Here is a 21,295-nt window from a genome sequence, read left to right on the forward strand (position 1 = left end):
TATGTGAATATATCTCAATAAAATGATGATAAAAAAATAAGTAAACAAAAACCTTCTCATCTTAAACATAAGAAAACGAAGTAACACACCATAAGTTATCCAATCAATGTGGAAAAGCTCTGAAGATGAAGGAAATCTATGAAACAGAAGTATATAGGAGCAGAATTCTCAAATTTTAGGACTGCTTAAAAACTGGGCCTAAAATGCAGATTACCAGGACCCATCTCGAGATATTCTGAATCAGTACGTCTCTTCCTGATTCCTGGTGGAATCTGCCATTTTTAACAAGCACTTCAGTTGCTTATAATTTCGATACATTTGGTGAGCAGACCAAATTGTGGCAAACACTGACATAGGAGAAAAACATTCCCAAAAAACAATCAAGACTGGAAGTTTGCTCCATGGTGAAACTTAAATTCCTCATGATGCCTTTTGGACTCTGTTCTTCGTAGGCCAGTAACCCCATCACTGTTTGTTAGGATCCTCTCTCACTTTAAAGGAACACCACACCATCTTGCCTCAACCTTGGACACATCAAGATTTGTCTCAAGCCAGCCTGAACCCTCTAAATTCCACTCAAATTCAAAGCCATTCTTATTCCACAGAAACTAAAAAACAGAAGCAAATACCTTTTAGTGCAAAAGAGAACAACATTAATTTTTCTTGGAGCTTGCTTTAAGACCAAATACAGTATAAAGGACAATTTTGGTGATCCAGAGTCCCTTATAGTTCAAATGCCGTGGGATATTATCTGGTTTAGAAGAACAATTATAAATTGTTATTATTTTATTATACTACTAATTGGTTTGACTTGTTAGGGGGAAAAAAAAAGATCCTGCTGTGATATCAGGACCTGGTCTAATACCTGACTTAAAGTAGGCTGGATTTTCCTCTTAGGAACTATATAACCATGAGTAAATCACTATTTGGGGGGGGGGGGGGAGCAGGACTGATTTACTGACATTGACAACTGACAAGATATATCCCTACTCAAAGGGAATATACACTGAAGTATTCAAGGGTAAAGGGCCATGACGTACACAACTTATATAGAGGGTATATGGGGATTCTTTGTACTATTTTTATTCTTGAAACTTGTAAGTTTAAAATTATTTCCAAATAAAGTTTTTTTAAAAATTGAGTAATATAGTTTCTACTTCAGAACTAGTGGTTTCTAACTATATTATAGCTCACCTTTATTGTACTTATTTACTTATAACTTTCAACGGTAGATAATTTTTAAAATTAAAAATTTTATATTTTTTCATTCACCAAAAATGTGAGGACCTTACACTAAACATTAGAGATCCAGTGATGAACAAGAAAATACATGACTCCTGCTTTTGTATTACCTATGATCTAGAAAATTAAATACTTTAAGAATCTAAGAACACACCAAAAGTGACTTTCAATTTAGGATGCAATGAAACTCAAAATATACTCCCACCCCAATCTTATCACAATTGAAATAATACTTGTGTAACATTTTCTACAAGTTGCATAAACATCCCACAATAAATCATGGCTTGTCAGTTTGTTTTATGGGCTTGCCAATGGCTCCTCTTCTGAGTTGGTGATTCAGCTACAATGTAACTTTAATGTTCTCTTCTAGTCTAAATCACCGTGAATTGAGAAATCATTCAAAACTACAGAAAAATACATACTTTCATTTTATTTTTGAATTAAAAAAGGAGGGAGTGACAAAGTATAGCCAAGGTTTATTATGACTGTCTATCTGAAATAATCTAATAAAATGTAGTTATTAGAAGTTATTAAAATTCAAAATTACTTGAATACTGTTTGAGGAAATAGCTAAAATATACAATTGAGAAAATTATTTTCTTCTAGACGTATAGTTTCGGTTCTTCTACTTAAGTCTTTGATCCATTTAGAGTTAATTTTTGTATATGATGTGAGGTAAGGTTCCAGCTGCATTCTTTTGTATAAGAATATCTAGTGTTCCTAGCACCATTTGTTGAAGAGATTATTCTTTTCCTTCTGAGCAGACTTGGCACCTTGCCGAAAATTAATTGGATGTAGATATGAGGGTTTATTTCTGAACGACGATTTGATTCCACTGGTCTATATGTCTATCCTTGTGAAAGGGTCATGTTGTTTTGATCACTGTGTGTTCTAGTTTGCTAATGCTGCCGGAATGCAAAACACCAGAGATGGATTGGCTTTTATAAAAGGGGGTTTATTTGGTTACACAGTTACAGTCTCAAGGCCATAAAGTGTCCAAGGTAACACATCAGCAATCGGGTACCTTCACTGGAGGATGGCCAATGGTGTCTGGAAAACCTCTGTTAGCTGGGAAGGCACATGGCTGGTGTCTGCTCCAAGTTCTGGTTTCAAAATGGTTTTCTCCCAGGGCGTTCCTCTCTAGGCTACAGCTCCTCTTAAAAATGCCATTCCCAGTTGCACTTGGGGCATTTGTCCTCTCTTAGCTTCCCCAGAGCAAGAGTCTGCTTTCAACGGCTGTCTTCAAACTGTGTCTCATCTGTAGCTCCTGTGCTTTCTTCAAAGTGTCCCTCTTGGCTGTAGCTCCTCTTCAAAATGTCACTCACAGCTGCACTGAGTTCCTTCTGTTTGTCAGCTCATTTATATGGCTCCAGTGATTTAATTTAGACCCACCCTGAATGGGTGGGGCAACACCTCCATGGAAATTATCCAATCGGAGTCATCACCCACAGTTGAGTGGGGCACAGCTCCATGGAACCACTCAAAGAATTACAATCCAACACTGACAGGTCTGCCCACACAAGACTACATCAAAGATAGTGGCGTTTGGGGGACATAAAACATTCAAACTGGCACACTGTGGTCTTGTGATAACTTTTAAAATCAGAAAGTGTGAGTCTTCCAACTTCACTCTTTTTCAAGATAGCTTTGGCTATTCTGAGCCCCTTACCCTTCCATATATATTTGATGAGTCGCTTTTCCACTTCTGCAAAGAAGGAATTTCAATTGGGAGTGCACTGAAATCTGTAAATCATTTTGGGTAGAATAGATATCATAACAATATTTAGTCTCCTAAACCATGAACACAGAATATCCTTCCTTTTATTTAGCTCTTCTTTTGATTTCTTTTAGCAATGTTTTGTAGCTTTCTATGTACAAGTCCTTTATATTCTTGGTTAAATGTATTCCTAAGTATTTGATTCTCCTGGTTGCTATTGTAAATGAAATTTTTTCTTTATTTCCTCTTCAGCTATTCATTACTAGTGTATAGAAACCTACTGATTTTTGTGTTGATCCTGTACCCAAAATTTGTTGCATTTCTTTATTAGCTCTAGTAGTTTTTTTGTGAATTTTTCAGGATTTTCTACAAATAGGGTTATGACATCTGCAAATAGGGAAAGATTTACTTCTTCCTTTCCAATTTGGATGCCTTTTATTTCTTTTTCTTGCCTAACTGCCCTGGCTATAATTTCCAGAACAACAATGAATGACACCGGGTACCCCTGTCTTTTTCCTGATCTTAGAAGGAAAGTTTCCAGTTTTTCACCATTGAATATGTAATTAGCTATGGGTTTTTCATATATGTTCTTAATCATGTTGAGGAAGTTTCCTTCTATTCCTAGTTTTGTAGTGTTTTTATCAAAAAGGATGCTGGTTTTGTCAAATGCCTTTTCTGCATCAACTGAGATGATAATTTTTTTTTTTAACTTCATTCGATTAATGTGGTATATCACATTAATTATTTTCTTATGTTGAAAAATCCTGAGGATTTTTGCATCTATAGTCATAAGGGATATATTTGTAATTTTCTTTTCTTGTGGTATCTTCATCTGGCATGGATATTACAGTGATGTTGGCCTCACAGAATGGGTTAGGAAGCATTCCCTCCTCAATTTTTTGGAAGACTTTGAATTGGATTGATGTAATTCTCCTTAGAATGTTTGGTGAAAAACATTGATGAAGCCATCTGCTCTTGAGCTTTTCTTTGTTGGAAGGTTTCTGATTACTGGTTCAATCTCTTCATTGTTATTGGTCTGTGGAGATCTTCTATTTCTTCTTGAGTGAGTAGAGGTAGACTGGTATTTCTAGGAATCTGTCCACTTCATCTTGGTAGTCTAATTTGTTGGTACACAGTTTTGTTCAGTATCACCTTACAATCCTTTTTATTTCTGTGGGGTTGGTAGTAATGACCCCTCTGCTTTCATTTCTGATTTTAGTTATTTGCATCCTCTCTCTTTTTTCTTCATCAGTCTCACTCAAGGTTTGTCAATTTTACTGATCTTTTCAAAGAACCAACTTTTGGTTTCACTGATTTTCTCTACTGATTTTCTTCTCCATTTCTTTTATTTCTGCTCTAATCATTATTTCCTTCCTTCTGCTTGTTTTTGGTTTAGTCTGCTCTTCCTTTTCTAGATCCTCCAGTTGAAGTTAGGTCTTTCTTCTTTTTTAATAAGTGCTTAGTGCTATAATAACCCTCCCAGAATTGCTTTTGCTGCATTCATAAGTTTTGGTATATTTTGTTTTCATTTTAATTCACCTCAAGAAATTTCCTTCTTTCCATTGTGATTTCTTCTTTGACCCATTGGTTAAGAGTATGTTATTTAATTACCACATATTTGTGAATTTTCCAGTTCTCCCTCTCTTACTGATTCCTACCATCATTCCATTGTGGTTGGAGAAGATACATGGTATATTTTTGATTTTTTTAATTTATTGAAACCTGTTTTGTGACTTACAATATGGGCTATCCTGGAGAATGACCTTTGTCATTCCCCTTCAAATTTGTCATATTTGCTTCATATATTTTAGGGGACTGTCGTTAGGTGCATATATACTTACACTTCTTATGTCTTCTTGTTGGCTTGACCCCTTTATCAATCAATATACGCTTACCTTCTTCTTTGTCCCTTACAGCAAACAGTTTTTGACATAAAGTCTACTTCATGTTATTAGTATAGCAACCTCACCTCTCTTTTGATTACTATATGCATGGTATATATTTTTTTCCATCCTTTCACTTTCAATCTCCTTGTGCCTTTGAATTTAAGGTGAGTTATAAATAGCACATAGGTGGATCATGCTTTTTTATCCATTCTGCCAAGCTCTGCCTTTTGACTGACAATTTATTCCATTTACATTTAAAGTAACTACTGATAATGGCTTTCCTCTGCCATTTTTCTATTTGGCCTTTGTAAGTCTTATACCTTTTGTGTCCCTCAATTCTTCCATTAATACCTACTTTCATATTTATTTGATATTTTATAGCGTATCACTGAGTCCTTTCTCATTTCTGTCTGTATTTTTCATAAATTTTCTTTGTGCTTATCATTTAACATCCTAAATCTGTAACAATGACAATTCAATACCAACATTCAACAGCATTTACAAATACTATTCCTATACCCCTCCCCCAACTTTCTGTTGGATTTGTTACAAATTATATCTTTATACTTTATGACCAAAGTCACAGATTTATCATTACTTTTTATGCACTTGCATTTTAGAACATGTAAGAAGTTAAAACTGGAGTTACATACCAAAAAAACACATTACAATAGTTCTGACATTTATAATTACCCATATGGTAATTATAAATTATTTACAGAGCTCTTTATTTCTTTATGACACTTTGATCCACTGTCCAGGGTCCTCCTTTCCTTTTGGTCTGAAGAACTCCCTTTAGCATTGCTTGTAGGCAGACTAGAGGTGGCACATACCGTCAGCTTTTGTTTATCTGGGAATATCTTAATCTCGTCCTCATTTTAAAGACAATCTCACTGGATACAAAATTGTTGACAATTGTTTTCCTTCAACACTTTAAATATTTTGTATTACTGTCTTCTTGCCCCCATGGTTGGGGGCTCCCTTGTACATAAGACTTGCTTTTCTCCTGCAGTTTTCAGAACTCTCCTTGTCCTTGGCATTCAACAGCTTAACTACTATGTTCCTGGTCATGGTTCTCTTTGAGTTTATCTTGTTTGGGGTTCACCAGGATTCTTAAATGTGTTTAGTCGTGTATTGTTAAATTTGGGAAGTGTTCTGCCATTATTTGCTTGAATATTCCTCTGTCCCTTTGTTTCTTCTCCTCCTGGAACTTCCATAATGTTACATTGTTACACTCAGTGGTGTGCCACAGGTCTCTTAGACTTTGCTCACTTTTTTTCATTCTTTTTTCTTCTGATTCTCAGCCTGAATTATTTCAATTGTCTCATCTTTGAGTTCACTAATCCTTTCTTCTGCCAGCTCCAATATGCTGTTGAAACCCTCCTGGGAGTTTTTCATTTCAGTTGCTGTGGTCTTCAACACTGGAATTTCTGATTGCCTCCTTTTTCAAAGATTCTATCTCTTTATTGAGATTCTCATATTGCTCATTCATTGTTTTCCTGATATCCTTTAGTTCTTTCTCCGTGTTTCCCATAATGTTCTTGAACACATTGAAGATCATTTTTTTAAAGTCTTTTTCAGGCATGTCCAAAGACTGGTCTTCTTCATTGGTGTGGTTTCTGAATTTGTATCTTGTTCCTTTGGTTAAGCCATCACTTCCTTCTCTTGGTTTTGTATTTCTCCCGTCACCTTTTGCTGCACACTATACAGTTTATTATTGCAATGAGTTAATTCTGGGATTTAATCCCTGATCTGTCTGTTCTATTGCAGGCTATATCTTTTGAGGAATCTGATAATGAGGATGCTGACTCTTTCTGTCTATGCTCTCTCATATACCACCTGATGTTTTCTGTTCTGATAGTGAAGAGCCAGTTATTCCTTCTGATATAGAAGCAAATTTAACAGAACTTTTACCTAAAAACACTCAAGTAAAATTTTCAAATGAAGAAAGTGAAAAGGCCTCACTATAATAACTGGGACAGATGATTCATATCTTTCAAGGTTATACTGAAAGAGAAGTTAAACAGTTAAAAAAGCTATGAATAGTGCTGTGTGGAGGTCGTTGGAGTCAACTGTCCGCTGCTTGCCGCCTTCCCACTGGCCTGCACCCGCCCGCGCAGCCATGCTCTCCACCCTCGCCCGGCCTGTCGGCGCCGCCCTCTGCCACGGCTTCAGCACCTCAGCTCAGAGCCATGCTAAAGTAGCCGTGCTGGGGGCTTCTGGAGGAACTGGGCAACCTCCTTCTCTCCTCCTGAAGAAGAGCCCCTTAGTGAGCCGCCTCACCCTCTACGACATCGCTCACACGCCCGGAGTGGCCGCCAATCTGAGCCACACAGAGACCAGAGCAACTGTAAAAGGCTACCTCGGACCAGAACAGCTGCCAGACTGCTTGAAAGGCTGTGATGTGGTGGTTATTCCGGCGGGAGTTCCAAGGAAACCAAGTATGACACGAGATGACCTGTTTCACACCAACGCCACAATCGTGGCCACCCTGACCACGGCCTGTGCCCAGCATTGCCCTGAAGCCACGGTCTGCATCATTGCAAATCTGGTTAACTCCACCATCCCAATCACAGCAGAAGTTTACAAGAAACATGGAGTACATGACCCCAATAAAATCTTAAGTGTGACAACCCTGGACATTGTCAGAGCCAACACTTTTGATGCAGAACTGAAGGGTTTGGATCCAGCCTGAGTCAACGTTCCTGTCATTGGCAGCCACACTGGGAAGACCATCATCCCCCTGATCTCTCAGTGCACTCCCAAGGTGGACTTTCCCCAGGACCAGCTGACCACATTTATCGGGCAGATCCAGGAGGCAGGCACGGAGGTGGTCAAGGCGAAAGCTGGAGCCAGCTCTGCCACCCTGTCCAGCCCCTTAGTGAGCTGCCTCACCCTCTACGACATTGCTCACACGCCTGGAGTGGCCGCCGATCTGAGTGCGTCTTTTCCCTGGTGGACACAATGACTGGAAAGGAAGGTGTTGCTGAATTTTCCTTTGTGAAGTCACAAGAAACGGACTGTCCCTATTTCTCCACACCGTTACTGCTAGGGAGAAAAGGCATGGAGAAGAACCTGGGCATTGGCAAAATCAGCCCTTTTGAAGAGAAGATGATTGCTTCTGCCATTCCTGAGCTGAACGCCTCAATCAAGAAAGAAGAGTTTGTAAAGAACATGAAATGAGAGTACCATTGAAGAGTAATCAGTTTCCTTATTTATTACATGTCACTGGAAAGCCATTTCACATACCCTTGTTATTTTTAATTCTCTTCCATAATGTTTATTGAATTAACATTATCATTCCTTTCAAACTGTGGGCTGGACTATTGGTGCAAATTAAAGCAGACTTTGATTTTCTTTTTCAAGGTCCCCTATATAAATGTGCTTTTTTTTTTCCCATTAGAGCTGGCTTCAGAGTGTCACCTGTTTTCATTACAAATCAGAACCAGATATTATTTCTGTTAGACAGAAGTGTGATGGTTTCATCACTAGCTTCAGAAAAAAGTCTAATTAAAATGAACAGGATAAGAGAGTCAACCCTCCTTTCTGCACTGTTGCTCCCCTCAGAGTGTAAACTGAAAGAAGGGTCAGTTCAAGCTTCTGGGACCTGATTCCTTGCAGCATCCTTTCACCCTCACAGTGATAATTTCTCAGTGGCTACTGCCATTTTCCGTCCCTAACCCTGGGTTGAATTATCTGGTTAAGTCAACTGCACTGCCTTCACTGTGCTGCCTTGGCCAACCTTGGTGCCCGTCTGAATGTCATCCTCTTCTGACCAAGCTCTGGCGCTCAATGATGGTGACAACCCACAGCAGGAGTTGTGATGAGGGCACTGGGCAGGGTTGCAGGGTTGACCAGAGTGCCAGATGCTGCAGCGAGTCTGCGGCCACAGCACTGGCCACCCTTGTATAAAGGAGGTGACTTCCCATTTTCATCAGTCACCTAAGAAAGGACCTTGTCCTGATCCCATTTATCCTAACGGGGGGATTGAGGTGTGGGGAAGCTGAAGTATAAACAGAGCTCTGTCTCAGGGAAGGAATTTTCTGGCAATAGGTGATGACCTTCCATTGTAGGGGGAAAGGGCAGGTGGGGGTGGGGGTATGTCCAGGGAATGGAAACTCATTTAACCACAATACCTTTTTTTAACTAAAGTATTCATTAAAACTGAAAAGGATTTTATCAAAATATATGTTGATACTTGCTCATTGTATACAGCCTAAAAAGTAGCCAAAAAATAAAGCAGGGGGAAAAAAAAAGCTGTGAATATTTTCAAGAAAGCAGAAAGGCCCTCTCAACTTTCTTAGATATAGATTACATGTAATCATCTGGTCCTCTGTGAAAACAGGATGGGGCTGCAGCTGTTACTTTAATCATGGATAAGTCATAAATAATGTAGCAAGGTTGAATACAGTCCTAACCAAATGTATGTTTATCAACATGATATAATGGCTAAACTAATCATGGAATAAAATAATAAAACTATATTAACAAGTCAGAGACAAGTAATAGTAATCTCTTTTCTAATTTTTAGACTTTATATAAGTAAAAATGTTATATTGCTCTTACAGAAGTCATAGCTTAATTAGTAGAAATATTTCAGTAGAGTTTTGCAGACATTCAAGTCTAAGTCTCTAGTAACATTGTGGATACCCTCCTCTGACTGTGAATCACTCATGGATCAAGATGCTTCATTTACTACTCATGGTTCCAATGTAAAAATAGGATATGATTCGATTGACTGTAAATCAAAAGTGCTATAAATTTTCTGTAACTCAGACAAGGGAGAGCTCTCTGATCTCATGTCCAGTTGCGTCTGTCCGGAGGAGCAGGGCTCCCAGGTTTGGTAATGTATCAATTAATTTTTACATTGTAAATGTGTTCCTTGTACCTTAAGTGCTCCTTTAGGAAAAAAAATGTGTTGAGGTTGAATTCTTCACTTGAGTGCTCTTTACTTTTAAACTACTGTCTGTCCCTATACTCTTAACTCAGTGGGAGGTTGCTTGATGACACCCAAAAAGATTGAGTAACAACCTGATTAGGCCCAGGCCTTTTCTAAAAGAGATCAAAGGTTTGAGGTGTAAAGAGACAAACTCTTGACCGTTCCTTAGCTTTGCATCCAGCTAGTGAGAGGGCAGAGATTTTCTTAAGTGCTAGGAGCTAACAAAAACAAAGAAACCAATGCAAAAGACAAAACAAAACAAAACAAAACAAAACCTTTCACAGTCTTTGCAAATTGGTCCTGCATTGTCTGGTGATCTCCTTCAGAGTTGAGCCATCCTATCAAGATCAGCCCGATGTGAAAGTGCAGTGCAGGGTCCTCTCCATCTTTCTGAGCCTGAGTCTTGATCTGGTCTTGGGCTCACTGGTAGCCTTAAAAACTAACCCCTCCCCCTTGTACAGGAATTGAATGTTCACACTGCCTGGGTGCTCTACTGAATGTCTTAAAGCTGGTAATCCTTTGCCTTGGGTTGCTTTGACTTAATAGGTTTTTTTGTTTTTTTGTTTTTTTTTTTTTTAAACACTGAGTTAGCTGTCTGTAAGCTGCTTCTGCCTGCAGAGCAAGTGGTGGGAGGGTGAACTAGAGATAAGTGCCACCCGATAGACTGGCCTCAACATAGAGGTACCCCAGTATGCTCACTGTAAAAGGGTTACTCTGCTTCCTCCAGAACAGGGCCAGTAACCCACAAGGGGAGGGCAGGTAGGCTCCACACTGTGCTGGAGGGTTGGGAGGAGGGCTAGCAAAGGCACCAAAAGCTTCTACCATTTTTAAAGCTGCATTTGCTTGTTTCGGCACTTGCCAGGTTACTGCAAACCTTTGACTGTTTTCCCAAGTTTTGAGGAGGATGGCTCTGCCACTTTTTGCTACTTGTTCAAAGATTCCATGGGGAATGGCACACTGAAGCATCACACTGCCATCTTAGTTGACCAGAAGTACCAACTTGATATTAGCCTGATGCTGAAACTAAAACAGGAAGAGGACAGAGCAAGGAAAATCACAAAGTGGAGCCAGACTCTGACTATACTACATATGGAACAATCCTCCTACTAGACTTTTTTTTGTTAGTTAAGTTTCCTTAATAGTTAAAGTCAATTTGAGATAGAGTTTTCTGCTATCTGTAGTCATAAATACCTAAATCAATATTGCCATTTATCCCGACTACAACTAGCAGGAAGAATAAAAATATTTAAGGGTAGTAAGGAGTGAAAAAAGAAAACTATATATAAATTGGAGGGGAAATAGCAGCCATTTCAGGACTCTAGTTTGTTTGCAATTAATTCTGTTTTCCTTAAATTGGACTTTGCTCTAGGATTTCAGTTGTCTGGGTAGCATTTGCCACTGAAGTTCAAGCTAGGTGTCCTCTTTCCTCCCTCATTTAACATCTTACAGAATACCTCCTCACCTGGAACCCTGATATTTTGTTCCACATTTAACACATATTAACTGAGGACCTATTTGGCACTATAATTGGCACTGGGGAAACAACTGTGAATGAGATAAGACCTGATCCTCATGAAACAAATTTTGTGGAAGAAACAGACAATCAATACATCAAGCTAAAAATTATAAACTGTAACAAGTGCCTAAAGGGAAATAAAGTACTGAGAAAGAGGGTAAGAAGCAACTACTTTAGATAAGATGGCCATGGAAGATCACTTGGACCTAAACAATAAGTAGATAGCCACACAAAGAGTCAGTGTAACTGGATCGTTTTAAGTGGGAGAGAAAGTAGTATTAGTTAGTTGGTAGTAGAGGCCAGATCAGGAACAACTTTCTAAATAAAGTTAGGAGTTTCAATTTTATGCTCACAGAGGGAAGAATTTATTCATTCGTACAAAGACAGCATAGCACAATTGTTAATAGCAAGGCCTCCAGAAGCAGACTGCCTGGTTTGGTGTATTGGTTCTTCTATTTAACCAACAGTATGATCTTGGGCAAGTCACTTAACCTCTCGGGGCCTGCTTCCTTACATGTAAAATGAGGAATAATACCTACTTCATAAAATTGTTAGAAGTATTAAATCAGTTAATATATGAAAGGCTGTTAAAATATTAACCAGTATGTGTTAAGTGCTCAGTAAAAAATCATGCGCCGTGCAGATAACATAGTCCTGGTTTCACAGTTTCCACTGGGAGGAAAAGGGGAGGCAGGAAGGCTAGAGAATGGGGTAATGGGTTACCATTGAAGGGTTTTGGTGGAGCCTTAAGGGCAAAATCAAATCTCCATTTTAAGAAAACAATCAACATTTGAATAGATTGGAGGGATGGCACTGATGAAGAATGGAAACTGGGAGATCTGTTGCAGTCGTCCCAGCAAATTGTGATTTGGATTACCGTAGAGGCAGTGGAGATGGAAAGAAATGGATGGATTAAACTGAATTGGGAGAGACTTGTAAATGGTTTATATGTGGGAAGTGATGGGAAAAAAGAAACCGAGTAACTCGGGTTTCTTGTTTGTGGACTGGTAGAGGAGTTGAAGAAGGCTTCCAGATGGGGGCAGGACAGGCTCTGCTTCACTGGAGGACAGAAAGGGAAATCCCTTCAAGAACTAAAAACTAAAGAGCTCTAACCCTGGAATTTACACCTTGAAAATATTTCTCAGATGTGAAAGGCTACAAACCAAAATTAACACTCTTTACCTCAGGAGAGGGGACAGGAATATTAACTTTATATACCTCTCTTTTGTTTGCCTTTCCATAAAGAACATATTTTACTTTTTTTAGACTTAAGAATATTATAAAAGAAAATATTCCAAATGTTTACATTCCTGTCCTGAATCCCTGTCAAAATACTAAATTGCTTGAACACCACAAAACTACTTGAATTCTTCATATGTGCCTGAAAATTGCTGAAGGCAAAGTATTCAAATGCTCCTATCTGAAATAACTTTGAGAATTACAGTTGAGAAAGATTCTTTTGCTTACCTTTGTCCTGTTATATCTGAAGTGTATGCTGTAGATGAAAACAAAGGCTCTAATTTATACTAAAATCAAACCTGAATGTGTCAGCCAGAATCATTTTCTAAAATAAAGTGTCATAAGTAACAAATGTAACTACTATTAAAAATAGTAGAATTACAAAAAAACTGTTAATCAATTGTAACAAATTTTTCACACCAATGCAAGGGTAGATGGTGGGGTGCTGTATGAGAATCTTGTATTTTAATCATGATTATTCTGTAAACCCATATCTTTTCTAATAAAAATTATTTTAAATGTCAAAAAAAAATAAAATAAAATAAAATAAAATAAAGTGTCATATATACAATGACCAGACTTACCATCAAAGTACAACAGAACCATAATGAAAACAATGAGTTCTAGGGAATGTTTATATTCATTCATCAAAAGCTTAAAACAGGAGAATCAAAGTCTATTATCTCTTTAGAACAAATTATAAGCCATATAATTTAAAATTTTTAATACTGAATGACAAGAAAGAAAATCTAGGTAACCAAAGTTATAATCCATTTTTCTGCATAAATCAACCTTGATTTCTACTCCTCATAAATATCAACAAATCAATGTCACCAAAACTGACTGGAATTAAGTTAATAGTTACCATTTATTTACCAGTATATTGAGCACTTGCTATGCACTACATGAATGTGTCTAACATATTTTATTCCTCACAATAACCATATAAAGTATTGTTTTCCTCATATTTAAGATGAGAAACTGAGGTTCAAAGAGGCTACTAAATAAGTTGCCATTTATCACACAACTGATGACTGGCAGAACTGAGGTTTGAACTCTGAGGTCCATTCTGTTAACCACTATGATAGAACTTCTTATTCTAAGTTAAGAATGAGATGCAGGAATCTCACGTGTCCAGTCTCACGATTCTTACAGTACAACTATCATCTTCAACACAAAGTATGTGAATTACAACTAATATAATATGAGCCACAATTGCTATTTTAAATTTGCTAATACCTACAATAAAACAGTAAAAAGAAACAGATAAATTAATAACATATTAATAACATACTATTTAATCTAATATATCTGAAAATTATCATTTTAACATGTAACCAGTATAACAAGCTATTAATGACGAATTTCACATTTTTTCCTTTATACTAGGGTCTTTATAATCTAGTGTATTTTACATTTATAGTACATCTCAATTCAAACTAGACACACTCCAAATACTCAATAGCAACATGTGGCCAAAGGCTACCATATTGAACAGCACATATATGAGGAAAACAATACTTTAAAATAATTTTTATTAGAAAAGATATGGGTTTACAGAATAATCATGATTAAAATACAAGATTCTCATACAGCACCCCACCATCTACCCTTGCATTGGTGTGAAAATTTTGTTACAATTGATTAACAGTTTTTTTGTAATTCTACTATTTTTAATAGTAGTTACATTTGTTACTTATGACACTTTATTTTAGAAAATGATTCTGGCTGACACATTCAGGTTTGATTTTAGTATAAATTAGAGCCTTTGTTTTCATCTACAGCATACACTTCAGATATAACAGGACAAAGGTAAGCAAAAGAATCTTTCTCAACTGTAATTCTCAAAGTTATTTCAGATAGGAGCATTTGAATACTTTGCCTTCAGCAATTTTCAGGCACATATGAAGAATTCAAGTAGTTTTGTGATGTTCAAGCAATTTAGTATTTTGTTATATTCCTCTGAAGGGCATTGATGTTGTTTCTCCTTTTTAAAGTGGGCAGTTAACTTGGCCTAACTGCAAAACTCATCTTCCCTTTGGTGGACAGCATTTCAAATTTAAATATTTAGCTGCGTTTCTTGGAGTCTGTCCTGTGTGTGCTTGCTTCAGGGATCAGCCAGAGATTTGAACAGATATTATACATAGAATTTGGGGCTCCCCCTTTCTGGCTTTCTTTTCTATAGGCTTCCTAACTTGTTTTCTAGCAGCTATAGTTGGTCTGAACTTTCTCCTTTGTTTCTTCAAGTCAGCAAAGTCGAAATTTCCCTTGGAGTTTTAGTTACCTTACATGGAATAAAACTAACAGATAAAAATTGGGGAAACTTGCTCAGTGCTTCAACTCCTCTGCATCATCTGCCTAATTTTGTTCACTGCTCAGTACCCCCAGTTGGTTATTTTTGTCTAGAAGTTGTTGTTGGGGAGAGGATTGAAAGGCGGGTAGGGTGGGTGACATGTAATCCTATAGGAAATACTTGGCCATACCAGATGCCTCAAACTGACTTTAAATAAAGTTTTTCATTTTGGAATAGTTAGATTTACAGAAAAATATTTTTGCATCTAGATCTCCTTTGTGTGTGTGTTCTATTTCTTCTTTTGCCATCTTGACTCTGTTGATGCAACCTATTTCCTTTAATTTGCTATTATAATCTGTTGTGGTTCAGTAATTCAGATAAACAAATTTCAGATTGTTTTAAATAAGAATGAATAATTTCTGAGTGCTTGAATGTTGAGTTGATGAGTCAAGTACATGACCTTTAGTTTAGCATATGGTTTTGGTAACAATGGTGTGAACAAAATTAGGCAGATGTGCAGAGGAGTTGAAGCACTGAGCAATGCAAGCTACAAGCCCCAACAAGCAGAAGAGGCTTTTAATGACGACTGACCTTGGAGATGGAGAACCTATCTGGGAGGGAGGGTTAGTCCAGAGGACCAGATGCTATCTCTGGCCAGTGGGTGAAGCTGGTGGGGGGGGGGGGGCATGGACTGGCCCTGAAGGGGGGCTTCCTGTCCTTTTTTCTCTCTCTCAACCCGGGCAGCTCAGTGCAGAAAGCCACAGTCATTTTCAGTTCACAGCGCTCTGACCCAGACAAGGGTGGAGATAGCAGAGTCAGAGAGACAAAGAAACTATTTAAAGGCCGATGATCACTCCTTAGTGGGTGTATCTTCCCTAAGAGGAAGGAAGTGGTGCCCAGCCCTACTACTGGCCTCCCATTCAGAACCAGGCCCCAGAACCTGGGGGAAAACAGCTGAAACAGAAACTAAGCAGGCCACAACCTCCTTACACCAGTCAGGAACAACAAGCTGACAGATACCACCTGCTGGGCAGGTTAGGAAAAGCACAGCAGCTAGAGGCCTCACAGAGTGTGTCAATCTTCTAAGACACACCCTCAGGGAAACCTGATACTGAATATTGCCTCCTTCTGAGATCTGAGCCCATTCTGGTCTGGGAAAACCTCATTGGGGTAACCAAAGAAACCAGATACCTAGACAACAGAAAACTACAACCTACACTAAGAAAAACAAAGATATGGACCAAAGGAACAAACTTATACTTCAACTGAGATATAGGAATTGAAACAACTAATACTGAATCAATTCAACAAGTTTAGGGAAGATATGGCAAAAGAGATGAAAGGTATAATGAAAACAGTGGGTGAACATAAGGTAGAAATTGAAAGTTTGAAAAAACAACTGGCAGAATCTATGGAAATGAAAGGCACAACACAAGAGATGAAAGACATAATGGAGACATTCAACAGCAGATCTCAAGAGGCAGAAGAAAACACTCAGGAATTGGAGAACAAGATACCTGAAATCCTACACACAAAAGAGCAGATAGGGAAAGAATGGAAAAATATGAGCAACATCTCAGGGAATTGAATGGCTACATGAAACACATGAATATACGTGTCATGGGTGTCCCAGAAGAAGAGAAGGGAAAAGGGGCAGAAGCAACAGTAGAGGAAATAATCAATGAAAATTTCCCATCTCTTATGAAAGACATAAAATTACAAATCCAAGAAGCCTACACCAAGACACTTAATAATCAGATTATCAAATGTCAAAGACAGAGAGAATCCTGAAAGCAGCAAGAGAAAAGTGATCCATCACATACAAAGGAAGCTTGATAAGACTATGTGCATATTTCTCAATAGAAACCATGGAGGCAAGAAGGAAGTGGGGTGATATATTTAAGATATTGAAAGAGAAAAACTGCCAACCAAGAATCCTATATCTGGCAAAACTGTCCTTCAAATATGAGGGAGAGTTTAAATTTTCTCTGACAAAGAGACAATAACCAAGTTTGTGAACAAGATACCTGCTCTACAGGAAATACTAAAGGGAGCACTACAGACAGGAAAAGACAGGAGTGAGAGGTTTGAAACACAATTTTGGGGGATGGTAGCACAGCAATGTAAGTACACTGAACAAACATGACTGTGAGTATGGTTGAAAGAGGAAGGTGAGGATCATGTGGGACACCAGAAGGAAAGAGGAAAGATAAAAACTGGAACTGTATAACTCAATGAAACCTAGAGTGTTCAAAAATTATAATAAAATGTACAAATATGTTTTTACATGAGGGAGAACAAATGAATGTCAACATTGCAAGGTGTTAAAAATAGGGTGGGATTGGGGGAAAAATTACAATCAATGCAAACTAGTGACTATAGTTAACATTGTATTATGCTTCCTTTAATGTAACAAAGGCAATATACCAAAGCTAAATGCATATAAGAGGGGGACATAAGGGAGGGGTACAGGACTCTTCGCATTGGTGATGTTGTCTGACTCTTTATTGTACTTTAGTTTAATGCTATCTTTCCTTTTGTTGCTTTCTAGCTGTCATGGTTTTTTTTTTTCTCTCTCTCTTTTTTCTTTTTCTTTTGTCTCTCTACCTTCTTTGACTCTTCCTCCTTCTTTGTGGAAGAAATAGAGATGTCCTTATATATAGATAGTGGTGATGGTGGTGAATACATAAATACTTGACTATACAGGAACCATCAATTGCTTACTTAGGACGAAATGTATGATGTGTGAAAAAAACTGTCTTTTAAAAAAAACAGGTTGATGAAGAAACCTTGAGGGCACTATATGGAGTGAAATAAGTCAGACACATCAGGACAAACATTGCAGGGTCTCACTGATATGAACTAATTATAATATGTAAAATCATAGACATGAAATATAAGTTACCAGGATATAGAACAGGGCTAGAGAATGGGGAGTGGTTGCTTATTATGAGCAGAATGTTCAACTAGGGTGAACTTAAATGTTTGGAAATGGACAGAGGTGATGGTAGCACATTGTGAGAATAACTAACAGTGCTGAATGGTGTGTGAACATGGTGGAAAGGGGAAGCTCAGAGCCACATATGTCACCAGGAGGAAAGCTGGAGGTTAAAAGATGGGAATATATAAAACATTGAATCTTGTGGTGGGCAATATCCATGACTAACTGTACAAATATTAGAAATCTCTTTCATGAACTAGAACAAATGTATGACACTATAACCAGAATTCAATAATAGAAGGGCATATAGGAAAAAAAATTTACCTATTGCAAACTATATACTACAGTTAGTAGTATTTTAACCTTCTTTCATCAACAGTAACAAATGTCCTATACCACTACTATGAGTCAATAATGGAAGGGGGGTGATTAGGGGTATGAGAGGATTTGAGTTTTCTTTTTTTGTCTCTATTTCTTTTCTGGAGTAATGAAAATGTTCTAAAAATTGAAGAAAAAAAAATGTGATGGATGCACAGCTGTATGAAGGTACCGTGGGCAACTGATTGTACACTTTGGATCTTTGATTAATAGTATGGTATGTGAACAACCTCAATAAAATTAAATTTTTAAAAAAAGTGCTGAAAGAAAAACACCAAAATCAGCAATAGAAATCAATCCAGAGTTCTACATTCAGCAAAAATATCTTTAAAGAATGAAAGCAAAGACCTTTTCAAATAAAACTACTTAGAAATTTGAACGTTTGGCATTTAAATGAATTAATTTCAGGAACAGAGAAAACACTTTCATATTATTGAAAAGAAACATTCAACCTTTATAACCGGTTATTCTCACTTTGGTCACATCCTAAAAATGTTTCTCACAGTTTTCCACTGTCTAAACCTTATTCTTTTAATATCTTCTAAACAGAGATAAATTCACTAACTGCCAGGGACTTCCCTTGTTCATCAACTGAACACAAATAAGTTAAGGGGCGGGTGGAATTCTTCTTCAAGTCAAAATCCACCAGCCCATTTTCCCTAGGGGCAGTTTAAAAATATAGATTCCCTAGTATAACCTAATTTCAGAAAAGATCCTAGGAGTAATAGAAAACAATTAAATGTTCAAAATATACCTCTCTTCCCCCATCTGTGCTTATGGCAGGTACCTAAATTCAATTTAGTGGATAAAAGCTATTCCTGTTTTTATCAACAAGATCCCAGACTAAGCAATCTTTTATTAGAAGTTATAGGTTTACAGAAAAATCATGCATAAAATAAATTTCCTATATATACCCTATTATTAACACCTCCCATTAGTATACTACATTTGCTACAATTCATGAAAGAACATTTTTTAAATTGTACTATCATAGTTCATCATTTACAATAGGTGCAATGGTTTGAAATTGTATGTACCCCAGAAAAACATGTTCATAAAGTTAATCCATTCCTATGGATATGAACCCACTGTAAGTAGGACCTTTTTTTTCCCACTTTAAAAATTTTTATTGCTGTTACTAACAATCACCGAAACAAAGAAACAGTTCTAACATATTCTCTTTACCAAAAACTATCAAAATTTTCACTCAGCATTATAGAAAGTTTCTAACCTTACAGGTATTTTTATTTCAATTTATTGATTCTATAAGCACATTAGGCTTCTTCAAATTAGTTCTTCTTTAATCCTCATATCATATGTAAGTCGGTCCTTTGATGAGGTTACTGTATAGCCCACCCCAGTCAGGATGGACCTTAGTCCTGTTACTGGAGTCCTTTATAAGAGAAAGAAATTCAGACAGAGAGAGAGAAAGCCACAGGGAACAAGAAACTGAAACAGAGCCCAGAAGAGAAGGAAGACACCAGGAGATACGGCCATGTGCCTTACCACGCGACAGAAGAGCCAAGGCTCACTGGCGGCCAGTCCCAGAAAGTCACAGTCTTCAGGAAGAAGGCATCGCCTTGATACCTAGGTTTGGACTTTCTTTTAGCCTCAAAACCTTAAGCTCGTAAATTCCCATTGTTTAAGCCAGTGGTATTTGCTTGAGCAGTCTAGGAAACTAAAACAGGAAGGTTTACACTTGGTGTTGTACAGTCCTGTTTTTTTTTTCAAATTTTTATCCTAGTTATACATATACAACCTAAAATTTCCCCCCTTTAACCACATTCTAGAAATTCCACCAAGAGTAGAATCAAAATCCAATTTCTCCCATTGTACAAATCCTAAGTTCTCCAGAAAGTTTTGTTTTTTGTTTTTTTTTTAGAGATTACACTTTTGGTAAACCAAAGAAAAATAAAGAATTCAAACAATAAATAAGATGTGTATGTGACTTTAAAAAATAGGATTTCATAATATGGATATACACAGAAAAATGCCTAAAAGATATATATCTCTGTAATAACAACTAAAGTTTGGCTCTCTAAATGACTAAGAACAATGGATTAGCTATCTATGAATAATGGGGACAACGAACAACGAAAAACTACAGTTATTAAAATGCTATATAATATTTTACTATAAAATAGCAACTCATTAAACATATGAATAAATGAAATCTTTCTCTGGGATTTTATTTTGAATTATGTACTTTTAAATTTTTCATCAAATTTATTACATAAGTTTCTTTTTAAATTATAAACTCAATGTATTGCAGGTGAGGAAAGTTAATATTCAGAATTCTTGTCTACCTTCATAGCTGCCTTAAAAATAAATTTTGAATCCCTGAATTGTACAAGATAGCATGTTTATTAAAATTATGTATTTACCATTTCAATGCACATCTTATATATGATAGAAGAAAATTCTAACTTGGAATAGTTCTGTGCCTACTTTATTTTAGACACCACAAACAAATTTTTCTTTTTATTTTTCAGACAGTTCATTTGGAAAATACAGTATACTCTTTCCGGTTAAAGAGTTCACTCTTGAAAAATTTTTCATTTTCTGGCAAATTGCCCCATTACTACCAAGGAAATTTACTGGATCCATTTATATTTGTTTTCTAATAGGCTGCTGCTAATAGTAAGAATTTAATTCTCTGGATCTGACTGTGGAATCTCAGATCTCAACTTCATGTCTAGGTCTAAACACCCAAGGCTACTTCGATACATAAAATAATCTGCACTAAACTGGACATCACCCCTAACAAACAGACCCACTTTACAAGTGAGAACAATGGCAGATCCATTATGAGTCAGGCAGGACATAAATCTGGCTTTCCAGTCATATAATTTTAAGATTCTAGTCCTCTAAACCAATCTGTTATTAAGTTTAGATCAATGACTATACAGTGAGCAGCTAGTCATAAAACCCAAATTACATGTCTCAAGTTCAATAGCTGAAATACTACTTTCACTCTGGCATTTTACTATGAGGTAATACAGAACATAACACCAGAAACAAAGTAATATTCTCTTACATGCTTCTATCTCCATTCCATGCATACCAATTTGCCCCAAAACATTAATAGATGTTTATTAAATTAATGAGTTATCCCATATATAAATATTTATCTCCAGGTTTTTT

General features: G+C 37.0%; 2 protein-coding genes across 2 annotated transcripts in view; one reads left to right on the top strand and one right to left on the bottom strand.

Annotated features, from left to right (window-relative positions):
* Window positions 1-21,295, bottom strand: part of CLIC4 (chloride intracellular channel 4) — a 115,073-nt gene that overhangs the window by 76,400 nt on the left and 17,378 nt on the right. The window lies entirely within an intron of this gene.
* LOC119527767 (malate dehydrogenase, mitochondrial-like) lies at window positions 6,968-8,028 on the top strand. Its single transcript, XM_037828141.1, is given in 2 exon segments — window positions 6,968-7,719; window positions 7,761-8,028. Coding segments are annotated over 2 exon segments (1,020 nt in total).

This window comes from Choloepus didactylus, chromosome 2 (genome assembly GCF_015220235.1).
Source record: "Choloepus didactylus isolate mChoDid1 chromosome 2, mChoDid1.pri, whole genome shotgun sequence".
Classification (NCBI taxonomy): Eukaryota; Metazoa; Chordata; class Mammalia; order Pilosa; family Megalonychidae; genus Choloepus; species Choloepus didactylus.